General features: G+C 52.1%; 1 protein-coding gene across 3 annotated transcripts; it reads left to right on the top strand.

Moving 5' to 3' along the window:
* Positions 1-24,223, top strand: TEF (TEF transcription factor, PAR bZIP family member). 3 transcript variants are annotated; one of them, XM_021687441.1, is made up of 4 exons: positions 1-167; positions 14,116-14,433; positions 19,098-19,318; positions 20,503-24,223. In XM_021687441.1, the coding sequence occupies exons 1-4, from the start codon at positions 65-67 to the stop codon at positions 20,716-20,718; spliced, it is 858 nt and encodes a 285-aa protein (XP_021543116.1). In that variant the 5' UTR covers positions 1-64; the 3' UTR covers positions 20,719-24,223. The 3 variants fall into 3 exon arrangements, with proteins under 3 accessions (XP_021543116.1, XP_021543117.1, XP_021543115.2); XM_021687442.1 differs by lacking the exon at positions 1-167 and adding an exon at positions 9,318-9,442; XM_021687440.2 differs by lacking the exon at positions 1-167 and adding an exon at positions 9,685-9,951.
* The last annotated feature ends 699 nt before the right edge of the window (positions 24,224-24,922 follow it).

Here is a 24,922-nt window from a genome sequence, read left to right as displayed (position 1 = left end):
CCGGGCCAGCTCCTGCGTCTCGAGCAGCTTCTGAACTCCCCGAGCAAGCACCTCCTGCCGGGCCATGTCGAGCTGCGACCGGATTGGAGTGGCCCCTGCCATGGACATGCCTGAGGTCCTCAAGTCCCTGCTGGAGCACTCTCTGCCTTGGCCAGAGAAGAGGACAGGTAGGAACGGGGGTGGCCTGCGTTGGCTGGCTGCCCATGTGCCGGGGCTGGGGGGGGTGCGGGGGGGCGGGATGCGGTCACAGGCACAGTGGCAGGACGGGCATCTCCGAGCTGGGGAGGGTCCCCGGTCGGGGTCTGCCCCTGGCCCCTTCCTGGGCAGGAGGAGGGCTGGGTGCAGAGAGGGACACAGTGGGGAGCGCCACTGCAACTCAGGGGCCGCCTCCCAGGCCTGCTGGCTTTGGGAAGCTGCGGCCAGCGTGTGGCCACTGACAGGTGCGGTGCTCACGTGGGCCGAGGGCAGGACCAGAGTGCCCTGCTGAGAGAATGCACCGAACGCTGTTTATTAAGTTCCCTCCCTCTGCGTGTTGGGGTGGCTGCGGACTGGCAGCGACGGTCTCCTGTGCCTGGAGGAGAGCCTTCCCTCCTTCCTCCGTTCGCCTGCTTCAGCTCCCGCTCGCTGGAGGGCTGAACCCCTGGATGGGATGGAAGCTGTTATGTAACAGGACCACGGGCTCGCGGCCCCAGTTCCTAGGAGACACAGGCAAACACGGGGCCAGGGAGCCTGCAGAGGAGGGCGTGGACGGGGGGCAGAGCGAGCAGCCAGCACCAGGTGTCTCCTGAGCTCTGCCTGAGTAGCAAGCCATGGCTAGATGTGGGGGCCAGCCTGCTCAGAGTGCTCCCTCCTGATCCACATTTCTCCAAATCTCTTCTGTTCTAAGATGTCAGGGGCTCAAAACCCACATGTGCCTTTAAAGGAGCCCAGCCGTCCAAGGCTGCCGGAGTCTGACTTAGGAGCCCCACGTGTCCCCTCAGGGGACCTTTCTCGGGCTCACCCTCATCCTGCTGTGCTGGCACCTGATCTGTCTCATCACCAGAGCCCAGTTGCCCCCAGGACTTCCTTCCAAAGGACTCTTAGCCATTCCCAAACTCCAGAACCTGAGGACAGACACCACAGGCCCTGCCCTCTTTCTCACCCCTTGGGGAGTGAGGAGGTACTGCCCAAGGGGGGAAGGTGGCTCCCCGAGCTCAGGGCAGGGTCCCTGCGGGCTCTCTCACAGAGCTCTGGGCCCAAGCCCCTCAGACCACACCCTGTGGTTTGAACGCTGGGCCAGACGGGGCCACCCCGCAAGAGGCGGGCATCCGAGAAGGAGTTCCTATGCCCTTGTAGCCTCAGGACCCCAGCTGCTAACCAAGAGAAGCCCATCTTCTCAGGAAACCTCAACTTAGCCCGGCAGATAAACCGCAGCTGACTTTCTTGCCGTCTCTGAAGGGCCGTGTGGGTGGGTGATGCTAGAAGTCCTTCCAAAAGCTAGAGGCAGAGGGTTCCCTTTTTGGTCCAGACACCCAAGGAAGGTAGGGTGCCTTGGGATGGCCCAGCGCATGCACAGGGAGCAGCTGGGTGGACAGCAGCTCTGCAAGGACAGCTCTCAGCTGGGCAGAAAAGTGTTCTCGGGGCGATTCGGGGCACTGCTCCTTGGACCAGGATAACAAAGCTTTTGAAATGTGGCAGCAGCTGCTGCCCACTGGCTCCCAGCTGATCCCTGAGCCCTGTGACTGCCGGAAAGTCCCCAGTGCTTACTGTGGGTGGGCAAAATCGGGGTCCAGCACTGCGGGGACTTGCCCAGGTTCTCAGGCAGAGCTTTCCCAAGAGCTGACGAGTTGTGACTGAAGATCAGTTTGTCTGGTATGGCTGGGTTGGTCCAATGGTCATGAACCAGAGCCTCATGCCACCTCTTATCACTTCCCCATGTGGCATCTCACTGAGGGTCAGAAGCATGAGGTCCCATGGGAATGACAGATGCCAATGGGTAGATAAGATGAGGGGATGAAGGTTGAAGACCTAAAGGGGTTAGTGCACCCCACAAAGACCTCACCCCAAACCCACCATCACCACTTTCCAAAGCTCCCAGAGTTTCCACAGCACTTTTTTTTTTTAAGATTTTATTTTTAAGTAATCTCTACACACAACATGGGGCTCCAACTCATAACCCTGAGGTCAAGAATTACATGCTCCACAGACTGAGCCAGCGAGGTGCCCCTCTCCATATCTTTTATAAAAATAAATGTATCTACCTGAAAACCAATATCCCTTGGTAAAAAGAATACATATACTACACAGAACTAGAATTTCCAGCAGTCATGTAGCAAGTACTTTATAAGGTCTCTCCCCCTGGGTCCCCCGACCCTGGCATCTGACCTCAATGGGAGGAAGATGAGAGAAACAGCTAGTTGCCCCAGAAAGCAGGCCTGCCCTCAGGATTGCTCACCCTTTGCTTTGGTGTGAAAGGGGTGGTTTCTGCACAGGTGACTGAGGCTTATTTACAAACTCCCCACTTTCTTCACATGTTTGGGTCACGTGCAGAGCATATCTTGGGTCAAGTGTGAGGGAATTTTAGAAGCAACCCCTGCAGAGTGTGAGAAATCCCAGGTGCACTCTCACAAGACCCTGCTCTCCCTGCAGCCTCTCACTCCATGTTCTAGTTCAGAGATGCCCCCGGAGATCCAGCCTTGGGACCCCTCTCCCTCTTGCTGCCGCCGGGTCCCCCAGCAGCCTGCACAGACCTCCACTTCTTTCCTGTCCCTAGTCAAGCAGAATTTCTCTAGCAGAGCTGACCAGGCTGGAGCCTCCCTTGGCTTCAGGTCACAATGGCCACCTGGTGGCCCCTCACTCTGGTCAACAGTTTGACTGATTTTCCTGAGGACAGACAAATCCATGTCCAGCAAAAAAGGGGGTCTGTACTCCAAGTCCTGACTCAGTTTCCCCTCCGTCTCTGGTTCCTGATCCCTCAGGATGATTCTTGTTTCCACCCCTGCTCTTTCTGGGGGATCCTCTTCTGAGGTGATTCTGTTCCAGGTGGCACATTCTATCTCTCACTTTCTTCTCCAGCTTCTGGAAGGACCCTGCTTCTCTCAACCACACTGTTACATCTTTACATCTTATCTTTCCCTCAACCCATGGGGCCTCAGCTGTGCTCAGAGGCTGCCCCCCCCCACTTTTCTGCCAGCTTTGGTCACTCAGGCCTCCTTTCCTTTGCAGGGAGCCATGGGCATGAACCCACACCCAGAAGTGGGACAAGGCCCTCACTTGGAGCTGGGCAGGCAGGGTCCCCACCTCAGGGAGCTTCTGGCTAAAATCACTTGTGGGCCACCCAGCAGGGTATCCTTGACAGACCCCTACCCCCAATCTGTACGAGGTACAAAGCCAGGATTGCCTGCCTTATCCTATGGGAAAGCCTCTGCAAACTGTGAAGTGCTACACTGTTTTCTCTGTGAGGGACAAAGAGCCGCTGGGCCTGGCATTATGCTCCTTCCACCAACATCACATTTGTAATCTGACCCTCCATTCCCCTCTTTCTACCCTCCTTCCCGCGGATATTCTCCTTGAAAGGACTGGATGTTGCAAGTTTGTGGGAGCGTGCGCGCGCGCACACGCACACGGGACTGTCTCCTTGGAAACCCGGGCTGAGGCTCCGGGGGCACGGTGCCATCGTCGGCAGCTACCCATGCCCGCGGTGCTGACCAGAGGAGGGGCTGAATGATAGGCCGCATCCCAGTGGGACTTGCTAGGGCAGAGGCAGGGGAGCACAGGAAGGGCCTGGGCGTCCTCCCCTCGGAGGACTCAGGTAAGCGGGCCAAGAGCTAGACTCAGCGCGGCCTGGGCTGTCCTGAGCTTGGCCTCGGGAAAAGTCCATGTGGTTGCCTCCACTCCCAGCCTGGCGGAACCAGAGAGAAATGGAGAAATTGTGAAGTTTGCTTTCAGGGAAAAGGAGGGGGAGGGGGGACTTCACCGTTATGGGGCACGTTAGCTCCTTTAATCCTACCACTTCTAAATGGTGAGGAAATGCACTCAGAGGGATCAGCTCCCCTCGGGGCCAGTGTGTGGACCAGCCTCTCTTCTTGGCTCCCCCGCTGGCGCCTCAGAGCCTTCTTTCCTCTTTGTTCCCCACCATCACCGATCCAAGAAATGTGATCAATTCATGCCTATTGCGTGCCAGAAACTGACAGTCGTGTCCAGGGGTGGCCCTTGCCGATGGTTTTGCATCTCTATGAGCCTGACCCAAGGCTAGGCTGCCACGGGAATGAATCCTAATTCTAAGAGCCACCTTTCCTGAGTGTGAGCTTTTTGGTTACCCTTTGTGAAGCGGCTTTGCAAGGGAGGTATGAGTATCCTTTCCACGATGAGGAGACAGATGCTCAGGAAAGGGAAGGCCACACCCCAGCTCTGCCCGTGGCCAGGCTCCTCCTTTCCCCAGGACCTTTTCAGTCATCCAGTTGCCTAGTGAGTGTTTGGTACACTTGTGGCCCCCGGGGGGTGAATGACCCAAACACTGCCCCCTCGCCTGTGTTTGTATTCCAGTGGGGAGAGACTGACAGCAGTGAGGAGGGTCAGGGCCAGCCTCTCTGAGGGGGTGACATGGGAGCAGAGGCCCAGAAAGTGAGGGAGAGTGAGCAACACAGAGAACTTTCAGGCTGAGGGAACAGCACCTGCAAAGGCCCTTTCCTGGGTCAGGAAAGACACGTATTTGAGGAATAAAAGCCACTGTGGCTGCCGAGGGTGAGCAAGGGAGGGAGAGAAGGAAGAGGTGCGGTTGGAGAGACCCGCAGAGGAGAGAACCTGCAGGGCCTTGAAGATCCTAAAGAAGGGTGAAGCTGTCCTATCCCTGCCCCCCATCCCACTATGCAATTAGGCTGAGTTAACTTCAACTGAGCACTTGCTAGGTGCCAAGTGCTGTTCTCAGCAGCGTGCCTGAATTGTTTACTTTTGACATTCAGGCACAGCGAGGTTAAGTACTTGCCCAAGGTCACACAGTTAGGGAAGTAGTCAAAGCGGGAATTAAACCCTGATGGTCTACCCCAGAGCCCACACCCTACCACTGCACCATCAATGCAGATTTTACTGGAGAAACCGTGGTTGTCAGTGGCTGTTGAGACGTGGCAGAGGCTGGAGGTGATGGCTTCTCTGGAAATGGCACTCCCGGGGCAGCTCTCCGTCTGTAATCTGAACCCTGGGAGTGGACAAGAGGCAAGCCAAACAGGAAACTCATACTGAAGAGATGGGCAAGAGTTAGTGAAGAGCCTCCACCCACCACTTCTCCTCTAGAACACACTGATACCAAGGTACAAGCCACAGCCCAGAACTATGCAGCCACAGGTATGCGAGTTGTGGGCCAGGCTTGTGCTGGGGGACTTGCCATTAAGGATGGCTCACGTTTGTTATTCCAGGTTCCACCATGAATCAACACAATGACTGTTATTTAATGTTAATAATGTTCCAAATGTATAGGACTTGGCTCTGAAAGATTTTGTCAACCTTTCTACCAGCCCTGCCAACAAAGCGAGCCAACAAATGTTTACGGAGTTACTACCCTGCACCAAGTTTTGTGCTCTCCTGCATTGGGTACTGGCAAAGCCCACAGATAACTGGGCTTTGTGAGAGCTCAATGGAAGCCTTCTCATTGTCCTGTTCTTACACACACACCATGCTGAGTAAAGTCAGAAGATTGGAAGAGGTGCTGTCCTACTGGATGCTGACTATGTGGCCAAATGGATCTTTGTGGGGGTATCTGGCCAAAGGCTCCCGTGCTGGAGTTACAGCTCCTCTGAAATGCAAATTTAAATAATAATACTCTGAATCAGCATTGTGGCTTAACGAAAGGCACTTGTTCTGCATATGCTCAATTAAGTTGGGGTTTTTTAAAAAAAGGCTCCAAGCCCAGTGTGGAGCTCAATGAGGGGCTTGAACTCATGACCTTGAGATCAAGACCTGAGCTGAGATCAAGTGTGACTGACGCTTAACCGACTGAGCCACCCAGGCACCCCTCAATTTGGGTTGGTTAGCAGGTTTCTGAAGCATAAAGAGAATTCAAAGCCAGTCTAGCTCTGGAAAATGGAGTATTTCACATCCGTGTTCTCTGCTGTAGCTTTGACTAGAACCCAGCCTCCCAAAATAATTCTACTCCTGACCCAACGAAACCTGAATGAAGGGGAAGGGTAGTGGCCCACCCACTCCATGACATACACTGTTTAGGTGGGCACTTGAGATTGCTTCTCACATATTATCCTCATAACTGCTCTGTGAGGTAAGCATATCCACCTCGGTTTCTGAGTGACAAACAGGAGGCTTAGGAGAAGTCATTTGCCCAAGGCCAGGTGGCTAGTCAGCAGCTGAGGGGAGGAGACCCCACCCATGCCTGCCCCCCACAACCATGCTTCCCTCAAAAAGTCACTGCGTTGAAACCCTACCACTAAGAACACTGAGGTACCACTTCATACCTTTAAAGTCTTAACCATGTAATGACATGTTCTTTTTGTGGAGTTCTTTTCTTCGTAGGGCTCACATACTATGGAAATCAGCTAATTCTCACAACATCTTTTCCTCCACTATGAGAAGGGGTGAGGCCACGCTGTTATTCCCACTTTACTGACTGATAGGAGACGGGGTAGACAGAGGCTGCCACGGTTCTTCTCCGGTCAGCTGGAGAAGGAAGCCCAGAATGTAATGGCTCTCACCCCGCCTCCAGGGTGGTGCTGTTGAATGCTGCCAGTCCACAACGTAGCTAACCTCCTAGCTTACAAGCAAGCACGAGAGAGGACATGTTTGTAATGTTCCTGCAGTGTTTGTGACACACCATTTACCCTGTGGTTATCCAGGAGAAAAGGAAAAAAAAAAAACCCTTTCTGGGGAATGTCAGGACACGAAAAGAGATTAGAATCAAAACTGAGTTTTATTTTTTTTAAAGATTTATTTATTTGAGAGAGACAGAGCACAAGCAGGTGGAGGGACAAAGGGAGAAGGAGAAACAGACTCCCCTCTTGAGCAAGGAACCTGATGCAGGGCTCAATCCCAGGACCCCTGGATCATGGCCTGAGTCGAAGGCAGACACTTAACCGACTGAGCCATCCAGGTGCCCCTCAAAACTGAGTTTTAAAGTCCCAACCTGCTTGTCTTGCTCCTCACAAGTGTCCCTTGCCTGTTAGTTTAGTTGCTCCGGGCTGGGTGGTAAATGGAGTTGGCATTATGCCTTTTGGATAACTAGCTTACAAAGAAATCTAAATCTTTACTCCTTCCTACTACACCCACCCTTGTTATAAACAAATGTTATAACTTTCCACTGTTAAATTATTGCAAATCCTCCTCTAATACCTTGAAAATTGTTTTCCCCTTCAATAATGTCACATTAGCCATGAAAATAGACATTTAATTCTAATGCAGCAAGTCTCTCCATGGCCAAACCAGCCATTTTTGAAAAAGCTTCCTGTCAGTTTCCTTGGACTACTCCGAAATTTGTTTCTGAAAACCTCTAGGTCCGTTTCTCCTAAAGATATCTTTTTGGTTTTTTTTTTTTAAGATTTTATTTTTAAGTACATCCAATGTGGTGCTCAAACTCACAACCCTAAGATCAAGAGTCCCATGCTCCACCAACTGAGCCAGCCAGGCACCCCCTAAAGATATCTTTGTTTAGCCATATACATAATTCCCACCAATAAGTTCACAATGCAACAGATTTTCTGTGCACAATTTAGTATTTCTACTAAACAGAGAATCGGCATACACCACGAGTTGTATGCAGATCTGTACCCCTGAGTTTTAGTAAAATTATGAAAACTACCATTTGTTGATCTGTACCCATGAGTTTTAGTAAAATTACGAAAACTACCATTTGTTGCCGGTTTACAATTGTGCAGTGCATTGGCTTATGGAAACCTCAAAGGTAGACTCTGTCCTACCTCCATTTGATATACCAGGAAAGGAGGCCTGGAGATGTGAAGCAATTGGCTGGAGGTATGAGCCAGAACGTAACCCAAGTGTAATGGGTGCAGCAGTAGGTACTTGAATTTGGAGTCAGATGCCATCAGCCTGTCCCAGCCATCTCCCAGAACCCCTTCAAACCTCTTGCTTTCCAGGCCTGCTTAGGGGCCCAACTTCTTTTTCCTCAACTCCCAGCAAAATTCTGATTGCATCTGCGGGACAGCTTTCAGCTAGGCGGGTGTTGGCGGTCACGCACCTACCCCATGCACCAAGGACTGCACTCTACCATTCCCAGTCTGACTACTGGAAGGCCCAGGCTCGTCGGTGAGAAACCAGATAAACAGGCCAAAGCCCCCACCCCCACCCAGGAAGTTTAGACAGGGAGAGTCTAGTACTGTTTGGGTGCAAAGCAGAGTGTGATTTGTGCTCTAATGAGGTACAAAGTTCTGGGCCCCGTTTGGGATTAGCTTCCTCTACCGTCCCCACATTTGTGTACTCTCCCACATTTTACACTTTCATAGGTTTCCTGAGGCATTCCCAGGGAGTATTTGTGTTTTAAGAGGACGTTCGCCCACAAAGTGTGTAATCGGTACTCTGTGTAAAGGAATCTTGTTTTGTTTCGTTTTTCCTTAGGAAAAGGAAGGGAAAGTCCTAGAGAGGAACAGAATTGCAGAGCCGTTTAGTAGGAGTTTACAGATTAGCCCAACCCCTTCATTTTATGGATGAGGAAGCAGGCGCAAGTGAAGCCACTGGACTTTCCCAAGGTCGTAAGCTAGTAAGTGGGAGGACGGAAGCGTGTACCCGGGCCCTGGCGCAGGGCCGGCCCTTTCTCTCCACCCGCGGGCCTCAAGAATGCGCCCTCCACGCTTGTGTTTATCTGGCTGCCACACCCGCACCAGAAACCGGGATCAGTGGGGAACCTGACACCCCCGTCCCGCCAAACCGCCCCCCCCCCGCCCCCGGCAGTAGCGGCCAAGCTAGCTCGGGCCAACCCAACGGGTAGTGCAGGTCGCCGTCTGCGGCCCTGCCCTCAGCCAACCTCTGCGTCGCGAGCGCGCGCTGGGTTTTGCGTTCCTGTCCCACGACCCCGGGCAGAGTCCCCAGAACAAAAAGGCCCACCCCTCCCCTCCCCGCCGCAGCCTCGCACGTGCTACGCCTCGTGCACCGCCCCGGGCCCCGCCCCCGCCCTCCATTGGCTGCACCGCGCCTTCCTCCTCTTCCCCCTCCCCCCGCTACCAGACTCGGCTGCGGCTCCACGTGACCCGCGGGGGGAATGGCCGCGGGGCCCGAGCGGGCGATTTGATAGGCTCCCCCGGCCGGCCTCACCACGCCCTGCCCAGCTTCCCTTCGGTGGCGCGTCCGGGAGGTGGAGAGATTGAGATGAGAGGGAAGAGGGAACGGTTGCGGTGGTCTGGGAGGAGGGCGGGGGTTATGAAGAGGGAGGCAAAGGTGAGACCGCAGGTTGAGGGTAAGGGGCTGCGGCCGAAGAGGGCTCATGACACCGACTCCAGCAGGCGCCAATCAGGTGACACAAAGGCGGACGGGGCGGGGCCTCCGGCATTGCTCCTCACCTGGCCCCACACGTGCCGCGCTAACCCCGGCGTCCTAACCAATCACGGCCCGGAAGGCTGCGCCTGCCCAACTTACAGGGCAGACCAATCCAAAGCCGCGATCCGGGGAAGCTGGCCTGGCCTCATGAATAATTAATATGCCAGAGCCTGTCCGCAGGCGGGGTAGGGATGGAGGGAGGTGGGGGGTGCTGCTGGGCGCCTGCGCAGTAGCTGCCCGTGTCGGCAGCTGCTGCGGGTCGCACGGCTCCGGCCCATCTCGGGGGGCGGGCGGGGGAGGCGAGGCGCGCGAGCAGAGCGCGGGGCACGATGTCGGACGCGGGCGGCGGGAAGAAGCCGCCTGTGGAGCCGCAGGCGGGGCCGGGCCCGGGCCCGGGGCGCGCAGCTGGGGAGAGGGGCCTGCCGGGCTCCTTCCCACTGGTCCTGAAGAAGCTGATGGAGAACCCCCCGCGGGAGGCGCGCCCCGGTGGGGGGGGGGGGGGGGGTTTCTGCAGGGGCGGGGCCGTGCGAGGGCGGGGCCGGGGAGGTCCGAGGTCAGGGTGTAGTTGTCCTGCGGAGGGGCCTGGAGGGCGAGGCAAGGGGTTGGGAAGAGAAGGTTGGGGTGACTGGAGAGAGTCTAGGTCAGATGGGGGTTGCGGGGAAGGGGCAGGAGGGAGAGGGTGGGGTGGGGGTCGTGGTGAGGGGTTCATTCGGGCAGCCTCACGGCGCCCGCGACGTGTAGGGGTTCCTGAGGAGGCCGATGGGGGTCGTAGCTGCCAATTAAAGGACGCTCCAGGGCGCCTTCTCTGGGGATGCCTGCATCAGAATTATTTGGGATGCTAGTTTAAAATGCTGGTTCCTGGGCCCCACCCTTCGCCCACCGAGTCTGCTGCTGCTGGGACAGGAATCCGCATTTGAAGGAGCACCCCCGCCTCTGTGATTCCAAAGTACACCAAAGTTTGAGAAGCCCTGATATACGGTGGCGGATTGTCTTTGTATATGGACTTCCCCACTTCTGGGAGGAGGACCTCTCTTCATCCCTGCGTGTGCGTATCCCCAGCTACTCGGTACACACAGGAGATTTTCTGCTGCTGAGGTGGGGGAGGGGTGTCAGGAGAAGGGATTCGAGGTGCCTTCCCAGGGGGAGGTTGGGGCGAGGCAGGTAGAGGGATGAGGGTCAGAATGAGGCCACTGTGGCACCTTCACCCCGTTGTTTGGGGCTGACCCTAGACTTTGGGGCCACTGTAGCAGGGCTGGGCTGCGCCTTGTTTCCTAGGCCACAAAGGTCCGTGGAGACTGTGTGGAAAGCAGGTTTGGCCCTGTTTTTTGGCCTGAGAACATGAGGTTCAGGGCACAGGAGGAATGCCACCTATTGTGAGGTTTTAGGTGCACTAAGGTATGCTTGCAGTCTGAGATCTTTGAATTTCTAAGAACCATCAGTGCTAGTTCTAGGATTTGGGAAGGAGTAAGCCTTCTGTGAATTACCTGTCTTGAGGAATTAATTTTCTTTTTGAAAAATGCTATTTTTCTTCCTTTCCTGGGTGTGTTCTGAGGTTCCCATCTCTGTGGCTGTCACTGTTGTGTTATAAATAGCTTCAGCACATCAGGTAAGGCCAGGCTCTCCCCTCCTGCTTTGGAACCTCATGTGCCCAGACCCTTTTCTTTGTTTTGAAGGCAGTGCTTTATTCCAGATGTGCGGATGAGACAAGATGCTGGAACAGGTGTACACATCTCTCAAGTTCTTTTTCAAGATTACCAAGTATCAACCATCGATAACAATAATTCTACCTTACATTTGCACAGTGCTTACAAAGCACTTTGACATAATCTTATTTAGTCTTCCATAGCAGTCCTGTAAGATATTATCCCCACTTCCCAGATGAGGAAAGCTGAGGCTCAGAAGGTGAGGATGCTTTCTCAAGGTCACCTAGCTAAGCCTTACAGCTCTCAGCCTGGTCTGGTGCTTTTTACTGTATCATTGGCAACCACTGATGTCCATCCCTGTGACCTGTGCGGTGGGCCTAGTCCTTTATCATCTCTTATAATTAAAACTCTGATTATAATTTATTAAAAAATTATGAAAACACTGATTAAAAATATTCTTGGGGTGCCTGATTGGCTCAGTCAATAGAATATGCAACTCTTGATCTTGGGATCTTGAGTTCAAGCCCCACGTTGGGCATAGAGCTTATTTAAAAATAAATTTAGGGGTGCCTGGGTGGTGCAGTCGGTTAAGCGTGTGACTCTTGGTTTCAGCTGAGGTCATGATCTCAGGGTCCTGAGATCGAGCCTGGCATCGGGCTCCCGCTGAGCGTGGCATCTGCTTGAGATTCTCTCTCTCTCTCTCTGCCCCTCCTGCTGGTGCTCTCTTTTTGTCTAAAATAAATCTTAATAAATAATAAATAAATAAATAAGTTTTTAAAATAAATTAAAAGAATAAAAACTTGAAAAATATATATTTTCATTGCTTACATCAGGTAAAACCTGGAAGTTATTGTTCCTTGTCCTTCAGTATGGCTGTTTTTCTGTCCCTTCCCTTTTCCTGCCTCCTTTGAGCCCCATGATCCCACCCAACATGGGTCACAGTTGTTTCTGAACAGAATGTAGAATCAGGATCTCAGAGGAGGAGAACAGGGAGGCCATCTGGCCCACCCAGCCCACCAGAGCTTGGCTTTCTTACTTCCCATTTGGTTTTAAATTTATTTATTTATTTTTTTTTTAAGATTTTATTTATTTGCGAGAGAGACAATGAGAGACAGCATGAGAGGGAGGAGGGTCAGAGGGAGAAGCAGACTCCCTGCTGAGCAGGGGGCCCGATGTGGGACTCGATCCCGGGACTCCAGGATCATGACCTGAGCCGAAGGCAGTCGCTTAACCAACTGAGCCACCCAGGCGCCCCCCATTTGGTTTTAAACCAAAGCTTGGTACAGGGGCACCTGGGTGGCTCAGTCATTAAGCGTCTGCCTTCATCTCAGGTCATGATCCCCGGGGTCCTGGGATCGAGCCCCTCATTGGGCTCCCTGCTCAGCGGGGATCCTGCTTCTCCCTTTCCCACTCCCTCTGCTTGTGTTCCCTCTCTCGCTGTCTCTCTGTCAAATAAATAAATAAAATCTTTAAAAACAAAAAAAAACAAAGCTTGGTACAGTAGGTAGTTGCAACAATTCAGGTTAGAAGCTATGACCAAATTCTGTTTGTCAAAAGTTGCACCTTTTTAACACACTGGGTGTGTCCATTTTTATTGGACCAACAGGCTGATTTTTGGCTGGCTGTGGTCTAGGAGTCCATGCATGACTGGTTTATTTCCAACATAATCATATTTGATTTCTTTTTTTTACTTCAGAATCCAGAGTTCAAAGTTGTCTCCCTCAGTTTGAAAGCCCATTATGAACTTGTCATGATTTTATCTCCCACTTCCCTGATTAGCCTCCCTGTCACTTTGGTTTCCTTCTAACCTTGTCACATTTCTTTCATCCTTTTTTCTTAATTTGCCCTTTCTTGGATACCTACGTGCATAGCTTTTGGGCTGAGACAATTAGGTGGGAACCCGTCCGCACTAATTGATTAGTTTTGCTTTGAATGGGAACGAGCTTTTTTTTTTTTTTTTTTGGAACAGTCTTTTCTTCTTCAGCTCCACCCCCTGTCCTTCCCAGAAAACCTGCCTTCAGTCTTCTCTGCTTAATCAGGGATAGAGGTCTCTTGAAATGGTTGCTCTGAAAAAGGTCCTGAAAAGACAGCTCCAAGCCCTCTCTATCCGATAAACCTAAAGGGAGTCAGTTTGCAAACCCAGCATTTTTCATTCAATATGCACATTTCCCCTCAGCTTGCTCCTGTAGTGGTCCTTGAGATGTAGAAATGAATCAGACATAGTCCCTGCCCTCAGTGAGCTCACAGCAATAGCGGATGCCTGCTGTGTTCAGGAACCCTACAAGACACTTTCAAATGTTATCTCTAGGGGCACCTGGCTGGCTGAGTCAATGGAGCATGTGAATCTTGATCTCTGGGTTGCAAGTTCGAGCCCCACATTGGGTGTAGAGATGACTTAAAAATAAAAAATCTTAAAAAAATGTGTTATCTTTAATCTCCACCAAAGAGGCTACTTTATCCTTATTTATGGTAGAGTACACTGAGGCTGGGAGAGGTTAAGTAACATGGCTAAAATCACACATCATAGCAAGTGGGTGGCAAAGCTGGGATTCAAGCCCTAGGCTGGGTTCCTGTGGAGAAGTGTGGCTGGAGGGAACAGGACAGGAGAACACGGAAGTTCTTGGTCTGAAGAATCTTTAAATATCCTTTCCTAAAATATTACTAAGATAATCAGAAACTCCATTTCTTCCCTGAAGCCTCTCTCCTGCAGATGCCAGTCCCACAGCCTATTCTGAATTAATCCTGGGACCCCATCAGGCCCCAGAACTTGTGAAGGACATTCTGGGAAGCCCAGGCGTGGGTGAGGCCACACTGCCAGCTCTGAAGGAGACCAGTGGGCCTGGGTCAAACAACAGGTTATAACTGGAGAGCAGAGTGGGCTCTTGAAATTGATGGGCTGGATCAGGGCTCAGATGGAGAGGAGTCAGCCCCGAGAGGTGCACAGCTCACCTCCTGAGATTGAATTACCCTCTTGTGTGGTGTCTCAGCACAGATTTTGTGTCTGCAGATAAAGAAAAAGGGAAGGAAAAGCTGGAGGAAGACGAGGCTGCGGCAGCCAGCACCATGGCCGTCTCAGCCTCCCTCATGCCCCCCATCTGGGACAAGACCATCCCTTACGACGGCGAGTCTTTCCACCTGGAGTACATGGATCTGGATGAGTTCCTGCTGGAGAATGGCATCCCCGCCAGCCCCACCCACCTGGCCCAGAACCTGCTGCTGCCTGTGGCCGAGCTGGAAGGGAAGGAGTCGGCCAGCTCTTCCACGGCATCCCCACCATCCTCCTCCACTGCCGTCTTTCAGCCCTCTGAAACCGCGTCCAGCACAGGTGGGTGCCTGGCCACCCGGCCCATCCAGAGAAACCCCGTTCCCACTGAGGGCTGCTGAGCCCATACACCCAGTGAGGCCCTTCTCTCAGAGGAGGTCCCGGTGGGCCTGCAGCGTGGAGAAATCCTCTGCACCCCATCCTTGAGCACAGTCCCCAGAGGCTGGCGACGAAAATAGCAGCCACATCAGTGCAGCCGGGGCCTTTCTGTGGGTTGGCGTGTTGCAGATGGCTGGGACAGTGGAGTGAGCCCTTCCAGTCTGAGACTTTACAGAATAGAAATCTCGTGCTGCTTTTCCTCTGCACTGCTCTTTCCGTCTGCATGCACTTTGCCACAGCTTATTGGGCAGCTCAGGCAGTAGTAATAATAATAATAATAATAATAATAATAACAACAATACCAGCTAACATTTATTTAGCACTTACTCCATGCCAGGCATTAACACATAATCCTCACAAGAACCTTATGAGATTGATACTCTGATACCTTTCTTACAGGGTGAGGAAACTAGAAGTAACTTGCCCAAGGTCACACAGCTGATAGGGAGCGGAGGCAGCACTTGAAGCCAGATGCCTGACCCCCCAGCCACATACTGCTTAGGCACTGGCACGGGGAAGGCGTTCCTGCTTCCAGGACAAGCATCATCTCCGGGACTCCTCCTTTAGCCTCTTGTCCTTTTTCTGTTTTACCTCGTGGGGTGGATGGGTTGGTTTTCATGCCGCTTGGACACGAACCCTTCAGAGGAGGCATGGCCGCTGTCTCAGGGAACCCTACAAGGTTTTTTTGCAGGCTCAGTTACAGGCACACAGGCTGATGGCTCCCAGGAAGGATCCTAGGAGCTGGTATGGAACCCAGGGGACCCACCCCCAAGGAATTCTCATGCTTTATTTTATTATTTAACTTTTTATTATGGAAGCACTTTCAAATACAAAAGTAAGAGACTACTATATGAACCTTCATGTAACCATCACTCACCTTTCATAATTCTTAACTCATAATCAATCTTGTATTCCATAACCTCTTCCAGTCTCTCACCTCATTATTTAAAATCAAATCCTGGGGGCGCCTGGGTGGCCCAGTCGGTTAAGCGTCTGCCTTTGGCTCAGGTCATGATCTCCTGGGATCGAGCCCCACGTCGGGCTCCCTGCTCAGTGGGAAGCCTGCTTCTCCCTCTCCCTCTGCCTTTCCCCACCCCACCTTGTGCTCTCTCACTCTCTCTCAAATAAATAAATAAAATCTTTAAAATATAAGTAAAATAAAATCCTAGATACTATATCATTTCATCTGTGCATATTTCAATATGTACGTAAAACGTAAGGGTTCTTTTAAAAAGCATAACAAAAATACCAATTTTACATAAGAAATTGACAACATATCCATCAGCATTCAAATTTCCAAAAAGTTGTCTCAGAAACGTTACTGTTTAGAGGGGCGCCTGGGTGGCTCAGTCGGTTAAGTGTCTGACTCTTGATTTTGGCACGGGTCGTGATCTCAGTGTCATGAGATCAAGCCCCATGTTGGGCTCTGCACTCATTGGGGAGTCTGCTTGAGATTCTTTCTCTGCCCACCCCCGTGCACGCACGCACACACTCTCAAATAAATAATCTTTTTAAAAATGTTACTGTTTTACAGTTTGTTTGAATCAGGATCCAAACAAGATGCACAGATTTCATTTAGTGATGTCTCTTAAATCTTTCGTAATCTGTGGGATCCCCTCTTTTTTTCCTTTGCAATTTATTTGTTGAAGACACTGAGTCGTGGGTCCTGTAGAGTTTTGCACAAGCTAGATTTTTCTGACCATATCCCTACAGTGCCGTTTAACGTGTTCCTCTGCCCCTTGTTTTTCTCCTGTAAACTGATTCAGTCTAGAGGCTTCAGCTGATTCCAGCTGAATTCTTGTTTGAAGGCAGCTCATTTTTGTGCTCATCAGGTTGTCCCGGAAGGCTGGGTCCGTGTATGGGAAGGAGACAGAGCTGGAAATGAGTCCTCATTTTATACCTTAGGCAATCTGGGTGTCATTTGCCTCTGATTTATTGTTGTTGTTGTTTTAAGATTTATTTATTTATTTTAGAGAGAGAGTGTGGGGGCGGGCAGAGGGAGAGGGAAAGAGAGAATATCAAGCAGACTCTGAGCTGAGCATGGAGCCCCACATGGGGCTTGATTCCACGACCCTGAGAGCATGACCTGAGCCAAAACCAAGAGTCAGAAGTTCAACCAACTGAGTCACACAGGCGCCCCATTTTGTTTCTAAGTAAACCTTCTCAATGAAGTTTGGCATACAGAAGTGCCCATTTCACAGCTCGATGAATCTTCACAAAGTGAACCCACCCATGTAACTACCACACAAATCAGGATATAGAACACTATTGGTATCCCAGAAATGCCTTGTGACCCCAATTCAGTCATTACTATCCAGAGGTAATCACTATCCTTATTTCCATCACCAAAGATGCATGGGATGGTATGTTGTATATGTGTGTATATTATGTATTATGTTTGTTTTGCCTATTATAATTGTTTATAGTCTGACATTTATAGGTGCCTATAGCTAGCATTATAATACACATATAAATTATGTGGGCATCAGAATCTCTTTACACTAACAAAATATATCTACAAAACATACTTATGGAATACTCCTGTGGCAGAAGAAAACCACAGTGCAGGTAAAGTTTTATATTGAAGAATTGTACACATGGTAGAATTGAAAGGAGAATTCCCTCTCTTTAATTTTTCAGTTCCTTCTGTTGAAAGACATAAGTAGTATGTATGCTCTGTCTAGCTGCCTTTCCTCAAATTTGTGAGGAAATTTATGTCATACCTATAGCAGTTTTCTCATTCTCATTGCTTGAATGATTCCATTGTATGATCATACCACGTTTATCCATTCTATGGTTGACGGGCGTTTGAGGCATTTCTAGTTTTAGGTTATGCACAGCCCTGCCATGGTCATTTACATGCGTGTCTTTTGGTGATTACATCTGTGCGTTTCTATGGGGTTGGGTCATCAGACACGTATACATTCAGGCTTTGTAGGTTCCGCCACACAATGTAGAAAGTGTTTGCAGCCGTGGCTGCCTGTCCCAGCAGGGTGTGGGAGTCCTAGTTGTCGGGCTTTGGCACCCTGGCTGTTTGTCTCACGGGTGTAGGGTTTGGCAGCTGCGGTGCTCCCACAGTTACCACATGGGTCCCTGGTCATTCACTCTCCTGGTGTTCAGCCCTTTTAGTAATTAACCCCCCCAATAGGATCCACTGAGTTTATGTGCACGATCCAGTGAAAACCTATCATGTCACCCCTCTGCTCAGAACCCTCCAGGGGCTTCTCCATCTCAGGGAAAAAGTCAAAGTCACTGGCACTATTGACATTTGGACCAGATCATTTTTTGCTGGGGTGGAGGGAGGGACTGTCCTGTGCATTACAGGATGTTTAGCAGCATTCCTGGTTTCTACCACGAATGCCAGCGGAACCCCCGCTTCCCTGTGTGGTCACATGTCTCCTGCGGGACAGAATCAGCCCCTGTTGAAAACCACTGCTTTCTGGGGATTAAAAGCACTGTATTTTATGTTCTCGACCTGTCCTATTACTCTCTCCTCTCATCCTTCCCCTTCAGCCACATTGGCTGCCTCTCTGTTTCTTGCAGACCACTGCCTGCCTGTGCACATCCTGCTGCACTTGATGTTCACTCTGAAATGTTCTCCTCCCAAATAGCCACACGGCATCCAACACTCTTGTAGATATTTTTAATTTATCTTGTGTAATGTCAGCCTTCCCCCGCTAGAATAACATTCCACGAAGGCAATGATTTTTACTTGTTTTGTGCACTTTTGTCTTTGCAAGGACAGTTTCTGGCATATGGTAGATATTTGACAAATACCTGTTGACCGAATATTTTGTGTACTATCAGTAGCATTGAATGAGCAGGCCAAAGATATGTTGATTTGTTTTTTATAACTTATCTCTAGTAATGCACAACCTTTGAATTCTGAAAGTGCCTTTAATCCAATGTCTACACTGGATTAAACTACAAAGCCGGAAAGGGGTGGCAAAGAACAAGGATTCAGAGTCAGCCAGACCCAGACTCAAATTGTAGTTCAGTCCCTTACCATTTGTGTGACCCTGGGACAACCAGGTTGTGTCTCTGAGCCTCAGTTTCTTCATCTGTAAAATAAAGTTAACACCTGTCTGCCTTTGAGAGTTGTCCCGAGACTGAATGAGCACATTGACTGATCTGCCTCAACGGATTCAAAAATGGAAGCCATTTCGTTGTTCAGTCTGTGTCCCTAGCCCATAATAGTTCACAGAGAAATTCAGCTGTTTCTCATTATTTGAGAACTTGAAACTGCAGGAAGTTAAGGGGGTATAATGATTTAATGTTTTGCTTAATATTTCTGGGGGGGAAAAAACAATCGGAAAATCCTGTCTTTTTCGAGAGCCTCTGTTTGCTTTTGAGCATTTTGTTCCTACAGGAAAGAATTCTTTCCATATTTGTGTTCTTGAGTTGAATCACTTATGCCAGCCTGGAGGCTGATGCTGTTGTGGTTTTTCTTCCCTGCAAGTGGCAGAGGCTGGTGCAACCTTGAGATTCAAGCAGGTGTCTGGGTGTGGGACGTGAGTCTTTGCTGTCCAGGGGGCTGCTTCAGGACCACCTGCCTCTGTGTCTTTCAGAATCCTCCCTAGAAAAGGAGAGGGAGACACCCAGTCCCATTGACCCCAACTGTGTGGAGGTGGATGTGAACTTCAATCCTGACCCTGCTGACCTGGTCCTCTCCAGTGTCCCTGGCGGGGAGCTCTTCAACCCTCGGAAGCACAAGTTTGCAGAGGAGGACCTGAAGCCCCAGCCCATGATCAAAAAGGCCAAGAAGGTCTTTGTCCCCGATGAGCAGAAGGTAACCTGATATCTGTTATGAATGAAGGTTCAAGAGCTGAGGGGCTGTGCTTCCTCCCATTCGATTTTATGTGGAGGACCCTCTCTCCTTGTGGACACTGTTTAGAAAGGCATGAGTTCAGAGTACAGAGCCATATCCTGCAGCAGTTGGTAGAAAGAAGGGGAGTCAGGTAACATTTGGCCCCAGTGTGACTCCCTGTAGCTTCTGTCTTTTCTTACCGGCCGCCACCGTGGTGATGTTCCCACTTCCCTGGCTTTGGCCCAGCCTTCGGGCAAGAGCTCACTAGGCCACAGGAACTGGGGTTGAACAAGCCCTTGCTTTGAAGGACAAAAGATAGTTGTAAGTTGCCATCCCCAGGGAGGAGCAAGCAGCTTTCAAGCTGATGCTTTTGTAGGAACTCGGAGAGTGGGAGGGAGAGGAGGATTTTGTAGTCTTTCCATCCTTTCTTATGAAAAACTCAAAGGAACCTATTTCATCCAAGCCTTAGAATTGGCCAGACCCGGGTTCAAACTCCACTTTGCCACCTAGAGCTCGCCGGGCCTCAGATGCCTCATCCGTAGAGCGGGAATAACCATTCCCGCCTCTCAGGAGGTTTCTGAGGCTTCAGTAACCGTGACGGTGAAGATGGGAGACATTTGTGTGGTCCTTACCATATGCTGGGCACTGTCATAGGCCCCTTGTACACGGTAACTCATTTATTCCCCAGACGGCTCTGTGCTGGAGTCACTGTTACTATCCCACATCGTAAAGATGAGGGACGGGAGACAGTGAGAAGCTAAGGGGCTCACACGGTTCCACTGCCAGGAAGTGGCAGAGCTAAGATTTAAACTCCGGGAGCTGGACGCAGGGTGCAGGCCCTTAGCCACGACCAAAATGCCGAAGTGAGGCAAGGGGTGGACAGTGCTTTCTCTTGAAGTAGCCCAGAGCCGGTAATCAGCAAAACCCCCTCCCTCCACCGCACATCCCAACCAAGGACTTTGTTTCTGATTCCACCTTCCTGGGGAAAGGTTAGGGCCCCTCGGTGTCCTTGGCACATGCAGCTCCTTCCCTGGGGTCCAAGCTTTTGGCTGGTTGCACCAGATGAGTTTTAAGAGGAATCTGGGGTGCTGGTGCTGGTAGGAGGGGAAAGGTTGGGTTCCCTCATGGGGGAAGAGGAGAGATCCACAGAGGACACTTTCCCACAGGACGAAAAGTACTGGACAAGACGCAAGAAGAACAACGTAGCGGCCAAACGGTCCCGGGATGCCCGGCGCCTGAAGGAGAACCAGATCACCATCCGGGCAGCCTTCCTGGAGAAGGAGAACACGGCGCTGCGGACGGAGGTGGCTGAGCTGCGCAAGGAGGTGGGCAAGTGCAAGACCATCGTGTCCAAGTATGAGACCAAGTACGGGCCCTTGTAACCCGTGCCCCCGCTCGGGCAGCACTGCCTGCACCTCAGACCTCTGCCTGGGGGCTCCCTGAAACCCCACGCACGCGTGGAGACTTATGACTCGTCACGGTCGAATGGTGGCACACCTGCTCCAGGAGCGTTCACGTTCAAGCTTCATTATCACATGGCCAGCGCACGTGGCGACTTCTCTGGGGGGCCGGCCTCCTCACCAGTGGGGGTGCGAGAGAATCTACGTAGACGGGTGAATCAGCCTTAGTTTCGATCCTTGGGTGTCCCAGTTGAATCGGAAGGGGACCTCTGGGGTACAGAGCTCCTTTCACAGGGGGCTCAGGCTTCCCTGACTCTCCCCTGGTCTCCGGCCTGGGCCATCGTGCCTGTCTGCACAGAACGAGTCATGATCCTTGTTGCCCGATGTCTTCTCAGGTAGCGGGGCGCATTTCCAGGTGGGGCGTGTCTGTCACCCACCTCACCCTCCCCAGAAAGTCTTCGAGAGACACATCCGTTCCCATCTCCCTCAGAGGTAGAAAGACAAAGCAGCTCCTCCAGAGGGGGCCAGGCCACAGGAGCAGGGTCTCTGCACAGCCTGGGATGGGGTGTGGGTCTGGGGCCTGCAGCCGAAGTGCACCCAGCTGTTCTTCGCTCCCACGCCCCTTTGCTCCTGTGGCTCTGAGGCCTGGAAGCCAGGGAGGAGGCCCTGGTGAGGGGCTCTCCCCATGTTTCATCTGCTTCGGAGGAGGGACTCCCAGGGCGGCTGGTCTCCCGAGTCTTGACCACAGTGCAGAGGGAGGCCTTTTCATCTCCTCTTCTCCAGGCCACTCGTGGAGGCCCCCTGAAACTTCTTTGTCCCACCACACTGGGCCTTGGAGCCTGCTCTTTCTTTTCACCCAGTGATCATGCTCAGACCTTGGATTTAAAAGGAACCCCCCCCCACTCGCCTAGGAAGCTTGACTTCCTGGAGCCAGGATGCCCCGTCGCATGGTGTTTAGAAAACTGGCCTCCACGGCCCCATACACTGTGGGTGGAGAACCGGGGCACGTTTCCCAAGAAGTTCCCCTGTTTTCTTGCTCTGCTCTCCAGTGTGGGCCAGGCCAGAGTCCACTTTCCCTAAAAACAGAAGAGGGCTTCCTAATTCTTGCTTCAGGATCCCTCCCCCATGCGAGCTGCCCGGAGTGTCAGCCCGCAGGACCCGGTGAGGGATTGCAGGGGTCACAGCTCAGCTCTTGGGCCATTCACTCGGGCTAGGGGCCCCTCCGTCTGCGTCCCCAGGAGACACCAGCCGCCCACATGAGCCAAGCTGTCGTGTGGAGGGCAGAGGTCCTCGCAGCTGTGGCTCCAGTCCCTCCCAGCTGCTCCTTCCTCTTGTGTCGGCGGACTGCGTCGTCCTTTGGCTGTACCTGGAAGATTCATTGAGGAAAGCTGTGGAAGCCTCTGCTCACTGTGGTCAGCTGGGGCACCTGGAGATGGGTGTATTTATTTGCTCAGGGCGGGTAGCCTGTGGTAAAGAGGGGTCAGAGGCGACAGGTGCACTTTGTTGTGCTTACCACTGGCTTTATTTAAAGTGGTGGCTCCGAGTCCCAGGCCCTGACCCTGAAAGACTTTTCACAGCAGATGTTAAGACCGGGGGAAACCATGCACTGGCCATGGACCACACCCCAGGGGAATGCCACAGCCCTCCAGGGACCTGCACACCTGCCCTTCCGGGTACTTGACAAGGGTCCCTGAGGCCAAGGGAGGCCACCCCCTCCCTCCTGATTTTGACTCTGTGGTTCTATAAAACCGTGTTCACTCTCACTCTCTTACAACCACAACAGGGCCGTTGCATCCGGCATGTCAGTGTCCTGCCCTGGGCAGCTCGCCCGCCCGGACTCTCTGTCTGGTCTGGCTACCCACCAAGAGGGCAGTTCTCATTTTGTAACTGGGAGAAGAGCCTCCAGCTTAAACGCTCTTCATTTTCTTTGGCCAGAAAGTATACGGTTTGTGTTGTGTTTTGTTTTGTTGGAAGGATGGACATTTAATCTCTGGTTGGTGTCCATGTTCCCCCCACAGCGGGTGGAATGATGGCTGATGTCTCTCCTCTCTGTCTCACCTTCTGCCTGCTCGGTGCCCTCCTTTTCCTCCCCGCTGGGCAGTGGGTGTCTGGTTCCTTCCCAAAGTGCTTACTTGGAAAGAGTGTGGCCTCTGGCCTCTTTCAGAAGAGCTCCTTTGAGCCAGGAGCCTGGCAGGGACAGGAAGGGGAGGGGTCCATGGAAGGTTGACGGAAGGGTGACATTTTGGGGAAGAGGAGCGCTCAGGTAAAGCGTGTCTCCTTCCCAGGCCTAAGAAACGGGTGCTTGGAGCAGGAGAGGGCTGCTGCCTGCTCAGTATCTGTCAGGAATTGGGAGTCTCCTTGACTCCCTCCTTGGGGCCGACAGCCAAAGAGTGTGGCTCCTGGGCTCAGATCTTTGACATCTAAGGAGCACTGGAGGCTAGGGAAGCCAGCATAAATGGCTTCCTGTCAGTTTATGATCGCTTGGGAAGCACATGCCTTCCTAAGCTCCCTGTCTTCAGCTTCGTGGCAGCCTCATTGCAACCTCAGAACAGACAAATCATGAATGAGCTAGAATGTTGAAAGAATATACATTTAATAAATGTATATCTAGAAATAGAAATATATATATTTAGAGAGAGCTTTCATGATGGCTAGCACCTTGTGGAGGACCTGGGTAACTCTTACCCTTGGCCAAAGGAAGGCGTTTGCCTGTCCGGGTCCTGAGGTTGGGGAGAGCACTGGGCAGTGCCCCTTGACTCTGGATAAGCATCGCCCTGCTGAGGGGGACTGCTGGGGCCCTGGGCAGGCAGCTCATACAGTCCTCCAGCCTGAGGCGGGGTGGCAGGCCTGGGAACCAACAGAGGAGGGCCCCTTTGTGCTGGGCAGCTCTCCATCCACGGCCCTGGGAGCTCTGCTCCCCATAACACAAAGGGCCAGGAACCCCTGGTTTTCGTGGCAAAGCCCCACCCCAGAGCTCCTTTAACATCTGTTAATTAAGTGCAATAAATTTTTCTAGAAAATGGCAAAGATGACTTCCAGGTGGATATTGCTATCTTACGGTGTTGGGGATGCCAGAACACCACTTGGTTTTATTTTTCTAAGTGCATGTGATAGAGTGTGTGGGGCTCTGCGTCCTCCCCTGGGAGCCGGCATTCCAGCGGGCCCCTCTCCCCTTTACCCTTGCTGGGTGAAGGAGGCAAGGAGGAAACCCCTTCTGCCCAGCGGGAGAGGGCAGAAGCAGACCGTAGCCCGTTGGCCTTATGTGCGTGTGTGCGTGCGAATGTGTCGCTGCTGGTAGGCTGGAGTGATGTGGCAGGGAGGGAAGCCGGGAATGTGTCCTTTTCCAAACAAAATTAAATATTTTGAGATGAGAATTGTGGGACTGTCTTTTTTGTCCTCCTCCCCTCTTCCCACGTTTCCTCTGTGTGTGTCCCTGCATCACCAGCTGGGTAGTCTTGGCTACTCTGTGCCTCAGTTTCCTTATCCGTCTGCTGGGAGTAATTCTGCCTGCTTACCTCACAGTGTATTGAGGAAGGACAGCTGTCAGATCCAAAGTAGTTGGAACACGGAAAAGTGCGGTACAAAGGCTAGAAAGACCGGGAACTGCTCAGGAAAAGAGTTCCCAAACAGGGGACCCTGGACGGCAACTATGCAAAAAGGAGAAAGTACAAAGACTAAGAGTGGGGTCCTGGGGGTGGGAATCCGGGGCTTTTCCTTTTCTCCTTTGGCTGAGTTTTCTGTCTGTGGCCAGGAAACTCCCCCACAATTAGAAGATACGTTTATGCACAAGGATGCAGCCACCTGCAGGGCGCCCCCAGGTCCCCTGCTCAGGGCTGGCCCGGGGACCCCGGGGGCTTTCATCGGAGGTGGGGGCAGAATAGGGTGCACCAGCCTTGGCAGAGCGCAGGCTGCAGATCCGCCGCCTCCTCCCCCACCCGCACAGTGTCTTCCTCCTCCTCCCTCTGCTCCCTCGGTGTGCGGAGCTGGTGGGGCCAGCAGCCCTGTTGACAACCAAGCCTGTCCTGTCCTGCCTCCCCATGCCACATGTCCTCAGTGCTCAGGGTCCCTGTGGCTTGAGGGACCAGGAACCGTCCCTAATTTTGTTTCAAAGGGGAAAAGCACTCATTTAGAGTTTGCACACGGGCTGGCAAAGTGGGCTTTTAAAAATGGTCATTTTACAGAGTAC

The sequence above is a fragment of the Neomonachus schauinslandi genome, chromosome 5 (genome assembly GCF_002201575.2).
Source record: "Neomonachus schauinslandi chromosome 5, ASM220157v2, whole genome shotgun sequence".
Classification (NCBI taxonomy): domain Eukaryota; kingdom Metazoa; phylum Chordata; class Mammalia; order Carnivora; family Phocidae; genus Neomonachus; species Neomonachus schauinslandi.
Note: the sequence above shows the minus strand (reverse complement) of the source record. Positions and strands in the feature narration are given on the sequence as shown.

Bases quoted from the DNA above. Each gene is read 5' to 3' on its own strand.
- TEF (XM_021687440.2), top strand. From the start codon at position 9,795: ATGTCGGACGCGGGCGGCGGGAAGAAGCCGCCTGTGGAGCCGCAGGCG. The intron at 14,434-19,097 runs GTGGGTGCCTGG...TGTGTCTTTCAG, and splicing joins TGAAACCGCGTCCAGCACAG to AATCCTCCCTAGAAAAGGAG. The intron at 19,319-20,502 runs GTAACCTGATAT...ACTTTCCCACAG, and splicing joins TTGTCCCCGATGAGCAGAAG to GACGAAAAGTACTGGACAAG.